This window comes from Palaemon carinicauda, chromosome 40 (genome assembly GCF_036898095.1).
Source record: "Palaemon carinicauda isolate YSFRI2023 chromosome 40, ASM3689809v2, whole genome shotgun sequence".
NCBI lineage: Eukaryota > Metazoa > Arthropoda > Malacostraca > Decapoda > Palaemonidae > Palaemon > Palaemon carinicauda.
In genome coordinates this window covers 46,551,237-46,563,584 of record NC_090764.1, presented here as the reverse complement: position 1 = coordinate 46,563,584, position 12,348 = coordinate 46,551,237, and the positions used below count along the sequence as shown (strand labels likewise).

Here is a 12,348-nt window from a genome sequence, read left to right as displayed (position 1 = left end):
TTTCAGAAAATTAGAAAGTGGAAGAAAAATCTTGCAAAAGAAAAAAAATGTATGGAAAATGATGGAAATAAAAAGTAAGATAGAAAATGCAGAACAAAAGATTATACAATCGAAAGAAAATGAAAAGATGGACTTAGAAGAAAGGACACTTCAAAATATCAAAAAAAAAAAAAACCCCAAAGTACTCTACTCCTATGCAAAAAAGATGAATAAAGGGAGATTAGAAATAGGCCCTCTAAGAATTGACGGATGGTTAACGAATGGAAGAAGGAAAATATGTAACATATTAGCAGAAAAATATAAGAGTGAGTTCACGCCAAGAATTGTGAATGAGAATAATGAAACAGAAATGAGAGAAGAAAATGTTGAATATTTAATGGATATAGATATTGTCAAGGCTATAAGCGAAATTAAAAATGGATCGGCAGCCGGACCAGATGGAGTTCTAGCAATTTTGTCCAAAAAAACTCCACACACTATCACGAAGCCGCTTGCAATACTGCTAAGACAAAGTGTAGATATGAGCGAAATATATGTTAAACATAAATTAGCTTATATAACCCTTATTTTCAAAAGTGGATCAAGACTAGAGGCAAGCAATTATAGACCTGTTAGTCTAACATCACATATTATGAAAGTGTATGAGAGGGTAATAAAAAAGAAAATACCAAGAGACAGAAGGATCTTATTTCAGAAAATTAGAAAGTGGAAGAAAAATCTTGCAAAAGAAAAAAAATGTATGGAAAATGATGGAAATAAAAAGTAAGATAGAAAATGCAGAACAAAAGATTATTCAATCGAAAGAAAATGAAAAAAGGAACTTAGAAGAAAGGACACTTCAAAATATATAAAAATAAAAAACAAATTACTTTACTCCTATGCAAAAAATATGAATAAAGGGAGGTTAGAAATAGGCCCTCTAAGAATTGAAGGACGGTTAACGAATGAAAAAAGTGAAATATGCAACATATTACCAGAAAAATATAAGAGTGAGTTCACGCCAAGAATTGCGAATGAGAATAATGAAACAGAAATGAGAGAAGAAAATGTTGAATATCTAACGGATATAAATATTAATGAAGCAGATATTGTCAAGGCTATAAGCGAAATTAAAAATGGATTGGCAGCCGGACCAGATGGAGTTGCAGCAATTTTGTTAAGGAAAACTACACACTATCGCGAAGCCGCTTGCAATACTGCCAAGACAAAGTGTAGATATGAGCGAGATATATGTTAAACATAAATTAGCTTATATAACCCCTATTTTCAAAAGTGGATCAAGTCTAGAGGCAAGCAATTTTAGACCTGTTAGTCTAACATCACATACTGTATTATGAAAATGTATGAGAGGGTAATAAAAAAGAAAATAATGAATCATTTGGTTTAAAATAATTTTTTTAATATAGGTCAACACGGTTTTGTGCCCGGAAAAAGTACGCAAACCCAACTGATAGCACACTGTGAAAACATATACAAAAATATGATAAATGGAAAAGACACAGATGTGATCTATCTAGCTGCAAAAGCCTTTGACAAGGTAGACCATAATATATTAGAGAAAAGCTTGTGGGAAAGATAGGAAAATGGGTAAAAGAATTCCTGCAAAACAGAAAACAGATGGTGGTTGCAAATGACAAGAAATCAGATGAAGATCAGGTAATATCTGGCGTGCTACAGTTTACGGTATTAGTTGCACTGCTGTTTGTTATTATGATCTCAGACATAGACTGTGATGTTGAAAACTCTGTAGTGAGAAGTTTCGCCGATGACACAAGAATAAGTAGAGAAATTACTTGTGATGAAGATAGGAACTCACTACAAAGAAATCTAAACAAAATATATGAATGGGCAGAGATAAATAGGATGGTATTTAACTCCGATAAATTCGAATCAATTAATTATGGAAACAGAGAAGGAATGGTATATGCATACAAGGAACCTAATAACGAGACAATCACAAACAAGGAAGCAATTAAAGACCTTGGTGTAATGTTAAATAGAAATATGTTATACATACATCATACATATACCAAAGGCACTTCCCCCAATTTTGGGGGGTAGCCGACATCAACAATGAAACAAAACAAAAAGGGGACCTCTACTCTCTACGTTCCTTCAGCCTAACCAGGGACTCAACCGAGTTCATCTGGTACTGCTAGGGTGCCACAGCCCAACCTCCCACATTATCCACCACAGATGAAGCTTCATAATGCTGAATCCCCTACTGCTGCTACCTCATCGGTCATCTAAGGCACCGGAGGAAGCATCAGGGCCTACCGGAACTGCGTCACAATCGCTCGCCATTCATTCCTATTTCTAGCACGCTCTCTTGCCTCTCTCACATCTATCCTCCTATCACCCAGAGCTTTCTTCACAACATCCATCCACCCAAACCTTGGCCTTCCTCTTGTACTTCTCCCATCAACTCTTGCATTCATCACCTTCTTTAGCAGACAACCATTTTCCATTCTCTCAACATGGCCAAACCACCTCAACACATTCATATCCACTCTAGCCGCTAACTCATTTCTTACACCCGTTCTCTCCCTCACCACTTCGTTCCTAACCCTATCTACTCGAGATACACCAGCCATACTCCTTAGACACTTCATCTCAAACACATTCAATTTCTGTCTCTCCATCATTTTCATTCCCCACAACTCCGATCCATACATCACAGTTGGTACAATCACTTTCTCATATAGAACTCTCTTTACATTCATGCCCAACCCTCTATTTTTTTACTACTCCCTTAACTGCCCCCATCACTTTGCAACCTTCATTCACTCTCTGACGTACATCTGCTTCCACTCCACCATTTGCTGCAACAACAGACCCCAAGTACTTAAACTGATCCACCTCCTCAAGTAACTCTCCATTCAACATGACATTCAACCTTGCACCACCTTCCCTTCTCGTACATCTTATAACCTTACTCTTACCCACATTAACTCTCAACTTCCTTCTCTCACACACCCTTCCAAATTCTGTCACTAGTCGGTCAAGCTTCTCTTCTGTGTCTGCTACCAGTACAGTATCATCTGCAAACAACAACTGATTTACCTCCCATTCATGGTCATTCTCGCCTACCAGTTTTAATCCTCGTCCAAGCACTCGAGCATTCACCTCTCTCACCACTCCATCAACATACAAGTTAAACAACCACGGCGACATCACACATCCCTGTCTCAGCCCCACTCACCGGAAACCAATCACTTACTTCATTTCCTATTCTAACACATGCTTTACTACCTTTGTAGAAACTTTTCACTGCTTGCAACAACCTTTCACCAACTCCATATAACCTCATCACATTCCACATTGCTTCCCTATCAACTCTATCATATGCTTTCTCCAGATCCATAAACGCAAAATACACCTCCTTGCCTTTTGCTAAATATTTCTCGCATATCTGCCTAACTGTAAAAATCTGATTCATACAACCCCTACCTCTTCTAAAACCACCCTGTACTTCCAAGATTGCATTCTCTGTTTTATCCTTAATCCTATTAATCATTACTCTACCATACACTTTTCCAACTACACTCAACAAACTAATACCTCTTGAATTACAACACTCATGCACATCTCCCTTACCCTTATATAGTGGTACATTACATGCACAAACCTAATCTACTGGTACCATTGACAACACAAAACACATATTAAACAATCTCACCAACCATTCAAGTACAGTCACACCCCCTTCCTTCAACATCTCAGCTTTCACACCATCCATACCAGATGCTTTTCCTACTCTCGTTTCATCTAGTGCTCTCCTCACTTCCTCTATTGTAATCTCTCTCTCATTCTCATCTCCCATCACCGGCACCTCAACACCTGGAACAGCAATTATATCTGCCTCCCTATTATCCTCAACATTCAGCAAACTTTTAAAATATTCCGCCCACCTTTTCTTTGCCTCCTCTCCTTTTAACAACCTTCCATTTCCATCTTTCACTGTCTCTTCAATTCTTGCGCCAGCCTTCCTTACTCTCTTTACTTCTTTCCAAAACTTCTTCTTATTCTCTTCATATGACTGACCCAATCCCTGACCCCACCTCAGGTCAGCTGCCCTCTTTGCCTCACGTACCTTGAGCTTTACTTCCACATTTTTCTCTCTATATTTTTCATACTTCTCTATACTATTACTCTGCAGCCATTCTTCAAAAGCCCTCTTTTTCTCTTCCACTTTTACCTTCACTCCTTCATTCCACCATTCACTGCCCTTCCTCATGCTGCCTCCAACAACCTTCTTGCCACATACATCACTTGCAATCCCAACAAAATTTTCTTTTACTAACTTCCACTCCTCCTCTAAATTACCAGTTTCTCTTACTCACACCTCGTCATATGCCATTTTCAACCTTTCCTGATATTTACTTTTTACCCCCGGTTTTATTAGCTCTTCAACCCTCACTAGATCCTTTTACATCCACCTACTATATTCCCCCACTCTTTTGCTACAACTAATTTTCCTTCCACTAAAAAATGATCAGACATACCGTTAGCCATACCCCTAAACACGTGCACGTCTTTCAATCTTCCAAACATTCTTTTAGTTATCAACACATAATCCATTAATGCCCTTTCTACCACTCTTCCATTTGCCACTCTTACCCATGTATACTTATTTTTATCTTTCTTTTTAAAAAAGCTAGCAATTATTACCATCTCTTGTTCAACACATATCTACCAGTCTCTCACCACTCTCATTTTCACCTGGTACGCCATACTTCCCAATGACACCTTCTACCTCTCCAGCGCCCACTCTAGCATTTAAATCACCCATGACAACTACATAATTTCTTCTACCCAGTCCTTCTACACACCTAGTTAATTCATTCCAGAACTCATTCCGCTCTTCTTCACTTTTCTCACTACCTGGCCTATACGCACTGACAAACGCCCAACATTCCCTACCCAACCTAACCCTTACCCACCTTAACCTAGATGATATCTCCTTCCATTCTACTACTTTACCTGTCATCCATTCACTCAGCAATAACGCCACACCCTCTCTCGCTCTTCCCCTTTCAATCCCAGACACTCTACCAGACATTTCAGCAAACATCACTTCACCCTTTTCTTTTATCTTTGTCTCACACAAGGCCAATACATCCATCCTTCTACTTCTAAACATACTTCCAATCTCACATCTTTTACTCTCTATCGTACTACATCCACGCACATTCAAACACCCCAAAACTAGAGTGCGGGGAGCAGTCACTCTCCCCCCAGCTCCATCTCTTTGTCGATGTCTCGTAGGATTTTTATACAGGAGAGGGGGTTCCCAGCCCCCTCGTCCTGTCCCTTTTAGTCGCCTCTTACGACACGCAGGGATAACGTTGGCGCTATTCTAATTTTTATATGTCATGCAACGACCAAATAGCAACACTGTTGGCTAAATGTAAAGCTAAAATGGGAATGTTATTCAGATACTTTAAAACAAGAAAAGCTGAACACATGATTATGCTTTACAAAACTTATGTACATAGTACACTCGAGTACTGCAATGTGATATGGTACCCACACTACCAAAAAAAGTATTGCACAAATAGAGAGTGTACAAAGGTCCTATGTCCTATACTGCTAGCAATGTGATATGGTACCCACACTACCAAAAAAAGTATTGCACAAATAGAGAGTGTACAAAGGTCCTATGTCCTATACTGCTAGAATAGAAGAAGGTAAGGACCTTGACTACTGGGAAAGACTGCAATTTTGAAAACTATACAGTCTAGAAAGGAGAAGAGAACGCTACATGATTATACAAGCATGGAAGCAAATAGAAGGAATTGCTGAAAACATCATGGAGCTAAAAATATCAGAAAGAGCAAACCAAGGTAGATTAATGGTGCCAAAAACTATACCAGGAAAACTAAGGAAGGGGCACAGGACATTAATCCACTATGCACCAGCATCGATAATGCAGCGACTATTTAATGCGCTGCCAGCTCATCTAAGAAACATATCAAGAGTGAGCGTAGATGTGTTTAAGAATAAGCTCGATAAATACCTAAGATGCATCCCAGACTGGAAGATGCAAAATACACTGGAAGATACATCAGCAACTCTCTGGTGGATATACGAGGTGCCTCACACTGAGGGACCTGGAGGAACCTAAACATAGAATAAGGCAATAAGTCAGTCTCTCTCTCTCTCTCTCTCTCTCTCTCTCTCTCTCTCTCTCTCTCTCTCTCTCTCTCAGAGCCCAGTCTTTATATCTATTGGTGACAATAGCTTTTTTCCATATCTTATAGAGCATTTTGTCACATTGAAGGTCGGTGAATACTATCATATGCTTGTTTAAAATCAACAAAGAGATGTACTTGATATTTAGTGTGTTCCCAGAAATTTTCAATGGTCTGTCATATAGTGAAAAGCACAATAATATAGAAACTCTTATTTTTCAGATGTGTATTGGAAGTTTGGAGGCAGAATTTCAAACCATTACAAGGTTTAAAGAACTCAATGAAAATAGCTGAATTGTTAGGATCGCTGGAAGTTAATTATCCAGATGGATACAGCCAAGCTATTGCGGAGTTTACTGCTACGAAGAAGAAGGAATCCAAGAAGGTAGGCATTGTTTTTTACAAAGTATATCTAGGTATCTGGAAATGCCATAAGGTAGAAAATGTTACATGATTATTGAAAGCATTTTAATAATTTTTTTTATAACAGATTATTATTATTATTATTATTATTATTATTATTATTATTATTATTGTTATTATTATGGAAGTATGTTTTGAAATAGAAGGATGGATATATTGGTTTTGTGTGAGACAGATAAAAGGGAAAGGTGAAGTGATGTTTGGTGAAATGCCTGGTAGAGTGTCTAGGATTGAAAGGGGAAGAGCAAGAGAAGGTGCGGCTTTATTGCTGAGTGAATGGATGACAGGTAAAGTAGCGGAATGGAAGGAGATATCATCTATACTAATGTGGGTAAGGGTTTGGTTGGGTAGGGAATGTTGGGCTTTTGTCAGTGCGTATGGGCCAGGTTGTGAGAAAAGTGAAGAAGAGCGGAATGAGTTCTGGAATGAATTAACTAGGTGTGTAGAAGGACTGGGTAGAAGGAATTATGTAGTTGTCATGAGTGACTTAAATGCTAGAGTGGGTGCTGGAGAGATAGAAGGTGTCATTGGGAAGTATGGCGTACCAGGTGAAAATGAGAGTGGTGAGAGACTGGAAGATATGTGTGTTGAGCAAGAGATGGTGATAAGTTTTAGTTGTTCCGTAACTGAAATACAAACCACGCTATTTAATATGGGTAATTACTTTCGGCGTAGCTGAAATGACGAGCCATTAGGATTTTAACGAGGGTTTACTACCCCACCGCTAGTTAGCAAGGGGGTAGGAACCCCCCCCCCCCCCCCCCCCCCTCACACACACCTGTGCTTGAGCTCACTTTGCTCTCGGCTCGGGTGGTAGTCGGACGTGTCCGCTGTCACCCTCGCCTTCTTTGACAACCATTGCTAATCTTTTGTTTGCTTTTCCTTTGACAGAGTGTGTGGGAAGTTGGCCTCTGCGATGCGTAAGTGTCCTGGTTTACCTGACCGCCCTTGTGGTACGTATATGTCGGCGGCCGAAACGGTCCCCCACACCTTGTGTCCTTACTGTAGGGGCCAGCGGTGTGATAAGAATAATGTGTGTGGTGAGTTTAGGGAGTGGACTACCTCCCAGTGGAAGAGATTTTCCCAGCGCAGGAAGAAGAAGTACAGACGAGATATTTCTCCTTCGAAGGTTTCTTTGAAAGGAGAAAATCCCAAGGGCTCTTCTTCCGTGGCCCAAACCTCCTCCGAAGCTCCCACTCGATCGGTTTCTTCCGAGAAACTGTCGAGTGGTAGCGTAGGCCGTAGTTCTGTTGACCGATCTCGGGGTTTGGGAGAGGGAGTTGCCTCCCTTAGCAAGGCAGCTCCTCCTCCTCCCCCGGGGGAGGATTTAAATGTAAATATGACTAATAATGATTTGTTGTAGCTTTGGGCTTCCTTGGGGCTTGAGGGTTTGCCCTCCAAGGAAGCCGTGTTTGACATGATCAGGTTGGGGGCAGTTGTCAAACAAATGCCAACTTTAGCAGAGGTTAATCCTCTGTCTATCGTCGACGTAGTTGTGGCTGAGGCTTCCGATGAGTTGTATCAAACCTCTGCTCCTGATGTTGCTGATGTAGCTGAAGGGTTAGTTCCCCCCTCCGAACATCTTTCGAGGGAGGAACTAAGTCCAACGGTCTCACCTGCCGGTGATTCTCCCTCTCGGGGGAGTTCACTCACAGAGACTCCTCTTCGGAAGACTGCTGATGGTCAGCCCGCTGACCTCACGGCCCTCAGAGGGCGTATAAGGCGTAAAGCCCGCCTTCCTCTTCGCCGTAGAGGCCTTCCTTCACCTCACAAGGGTGTTAGGAGGCGCCTCTTCGGTTCATCATCTCCTCAGTCCGCCGCAGAGGAACCTCGCCGTCGTTCGCCGACTCTACCAGCTATATCCCTGGACCTCTCCGCAAATCGTTCGCGATCTCCTTCTGTGGAAGGTCGTCCTTGCAAAGGACATGCCAACCTTCCACCCACCAGACTTGCTGACCTGCCGTCGCCGTTCCTGGCTGCTGACGCGCTGTGGGTGCCAACTCACCCCGTTGTAAAGCGGGAAACGGTCCCTTCGGGGCACAAAGGGCTTTCACACAAATTTGTGTCTAAGTCCCTTATGCGCCAGGAATCCCCTGCGCGCCAACGTTCACCTGCGCGCCAGTCTGCGCACCAGCGCTCTTCTGTTCGCCAGCGCGCTACTGCGCGCCCCTGTTCTCCTGCGCGCCAGCGCTCGCCTACGCGCCAACGCTCTCCTGCGCGCCAACGATCTCCTGCGCGCCCCCGATCTTTTGATCTGGGCGCAAAGGGGAAAGTAACCTCTTCCCCTGCTCGCCAGCGCACTCCAACGCGCCATCAATCGCCGACGTGCTATCGGACCCCGCCTGCTCGCCACCCTTCACCTGTGCGCCCTCCTCTACAACCAGATGTGCGCTCTCATGCGCGCCTCCGCGCAAGGAATATATCTCCTGCGCGCGCGCCCAACGTTATCGCCCTCACGGGCTCTTTGGCCAGATCCTGCGCTCCCGCGCACGTGAACAATCGCCTTCTGCGCGCCCTCTGCAATCTCCGGCCCGCGCCCCTGCGCGCCATCGCTCTCCCGCACGTTCTCGCCTGAGCCCCAACATTCGCCTGTTCGCGCGAACAATCTCCCGCGCGCGACCCAGGGCAAATCCCATCGCGCGATCCCACGCGCGAGGCTACAGGATGCCGTACGGCCAGGTCATCATCATCGCATCACAATATCCTCCCCCCCCCCGCAATCGCAGAACAGCGCGCTTGCCGGAGGGAGGGAGGATTCCGGATAGGTCCAGGCACTTTTCTCCTTCTTTTCAGGCAAACCCTCCTTTGGTAACTCCTCCTAGGGATTGAACGATCCCCTTCCCTCCAGAGGGAGTTTCTGACAGCACAGCTGTCAGTCAGCAGCCCTGGTTCGGGTCCCTAGTCAGAGCGGTCATGCAGGCTTTTAAGCCTGTTCTCTCTGAACTGGGACACAAATCAGTGGCAGCTTCTACTCCCCTGAAGAGGAAGAGAGGAGTATCTGACATGGTAACTTCTCCAAGGGCAAAGCTGACTCCTTGGAAGTCTTTGAGGAAGGCCTCCTCCCCCCCCCCCCCCCCCCCCCCCCCCCGACTTTCACTCCCTCCCCTTCGGACGAAGATTTCCCGTCCTCAGGGGAGTCACGCGAGCTGAGGCGTTCTCCCATCACACCAATGAGGGAAACCCCACCTCGCGCAGGGAAGTCTTCTCAGGTAGGGTTGGAGAAGAGCCTCCCACCATCACTGTTGGAGTCCTGCATCCCTCCCAGGAGGGAGTCGAAGGACTTCAAGACTTTACCTAAGTCATCCTCAAGGATTAGACCAGAGCCAGCCAAGCCCTCAGAGAACGTCCACGAGTCCCCCCAAAAAGAGCCTTTGGGGACAGGATACTTTGCTGCTAACCCTTCAGGAGGAGAGGTACAGGAATCAGAGCATGTGTTCTTGCAGATTCTGACCCTTATGAGAAATCTTGATAGGTTCGCGGATCCAGAGATTCCCCCTCGTGAGGGCAAGGACACGGTCTTGGACCGAGTCTTTGGTACTCAAAAACCCTCAAAGGCCAGCGCAGCTTTGCCCTGGTCTCAAGGGGTTAAGAGTGCCAGAGACAAGGTCGAAGGCCAGCTCTCCGAGCTTGCCGCCTCCAGCCGATCCAGCACCGGTAACAAACTCCTCCCGCCTCCTCGTGTCCATCAGAGGAGGTACTTTGACATCATGGAGGAGACTTGTTTAGCTCTTCCCTTACACCACTCTTTGGAAGAGCTTACCAGGGGAGTCCCTCTAGAGAGACTCTCCAACTGGCAAGTATCGTTCTCGGCGACGGAGATCCTTAGCCAGGAGAAGGTGGCGAAGTGTGCCATGCAGGCAACTTCGTGGCTGGACATATGGCTAGGGTCTCTGGGCATCCTGTTACGATCTGAGGACTTGTCCAAAGAGAGTACCAGGAAGGCCATGGAGACCTTTTTGCTCTCAGGCACTCGTACAATCGAGTTTCTAGCCCACCAAGTCTCGAACTTGTGGGCTAATACCATCTTGAAACGTCGAGATGCGGTGTCTGAGAGATTCCACCAAAAGGTCCCCAGTACCGAGATCAGCAGGCTCAGACATTCTTCCATCTTGGGGAAGAATTTGTTCGAGCCTAAGGACATGGAGCAGGCGGCTGAGAGGTGGAGGAAGTCCAACCAGGACTCTCTCCTACATAGAGCTTTAACATCGAAGCCCTATAAACCTCCAGCAATCCAGCAACCACGTCCTACCAAGACCACGAAACCGGCAGCTACAGCGAAGACAACGGTGTCTAAGCCTTTTCCTGTCAAGGACAAGAAAGGCAAAAAGTCCTCCAGGCTCCAGGGGAGGAAAGAATCATAGGGGGAGTGGCAGAGGCCGCAAACGCTAGGATTGGCAGTCCCTCTGCATGTCCACCAGTGGGGGGATGCCTTCAAAGTTGCGCAAACAGGTGGCAGCAACTCGGGGCTGATTCCTGGACAATTTCCGTAATCAGTCAAGGATCGGCAAGGGGGCAAGCCCTTCGGGCAGAAGTCGAGACCATGTTGAAGAAGGGCGCTCTCCAAGAGGTCGTCGACGGGTCCCCAAGCTTCTTCAGTCGACTCTTTCTTGTAAGGAAGGCGTCTGGAGGCTGAGACTAGTCATCGACCTCTCAGCTTTGAACAGGTTTGTCAAGCAGACCCCGTTCAGCATGGAGACAGCAGACACGGTCAGACTTGCAGTGAGACCGCAAGACTTCATGTGTACACGGGACCTGAAGGACGCGTACTTCCAGATCCCAATCCATCCGTCTTCAAGGAAGTACTTAAGATTCAGCCTAGACAACAAGATCTACCAGTTCAAGGTGCTGTGTTTCGGTCTCCACAGCACCACAGGTTTTTTACCAGAGTGTTCATCCTAATATCGTCGTGGGCACACAGGATCGGCATCCATCTCCTCCGTTATCTGGACGACTGGTTATTCCTAGCAGACTCGGAGTCAGCCCTTCTTCGACACCGAGACAAATTTCTGGGACTTTGCCAAGATCTAGGGATCATGGTAAATCTCGAGAAGTCGTCTCTGCTTCCTACTCAAAGACTGGTATATCTAGGCATGATCATAGACACCAATCTCCACAAAACCTTCCCATCAGACGACAGGATAGCAAGGCTGAGGAGGGTCGCGAGTCCTTTCCTCAGACGAGAAGAGCTCCCAGCCCAATCGTGGATACGTCTCCTCGGTCACCTCTCATCCTTGGCCCGTCTAGTTCCCAACGGTCGTCTCAGAATGAGATCTCTGCAATGGCGACTCAAGTCCCGGTGGAATCAAGGTCACGATTCCCCGGACGTCATGATCCCTATGGGTCCTGCGGAACGGACGGACTTTCAGTGGTGGGTGACAGACGAGAACTTACGAAGGGGAGTGGATCTTCTTGTCCTCCCCCCGGATTTGATGCTGTTTTCGGACACCTCAAAGAAAGGGTGGGGGGCCCACGTTCTGCACCACAGGACCTCAGGCCTGTGGTCAGAATCAGAAAAGTGCCTCCATATAAATATGCTAGAAATGAAGGCCGTATTCCTGGCCCTTCAACAGTTCCAACAATACCTGGCGGGTCACTCTGTGGTGGTGATGAGTGACAACACCACAGTAGTGGCTTACATCAACAAGCATGGAGGTACCTTTTCAGAGTAGCTATCCTATCTCGCAGTAGAGATACTGAGATGGACCGAAGTCCACTTGATTCCACTATCGGC

The 12,348-nt window shown here is 45.5% G+C and overlaps 1 protein-coding gene across 1 annotated transcript in view; it reads left to right on the top strand.

Annotated features, from left to right (window-relative positions):
• The window catches only part of LOC137631754 (HEAT repeat-containing protein 1-like), a 622,900-nt gene that overhangs the window by 447,785 nt on the left and 162,767 nt on the right, over positions 1–12,348 (top strand). Inside the window, exon 9 of the mRNA XM_068363681.1 lies at positions 6,417–6,579. Coding sequence (XP_068219782.1) covers positions 6,417–6,579 — 163 coding nt within the window. The remainder of the gene's footprint in view (positions 1–6,416; positions 6,580–12,348) is intronic.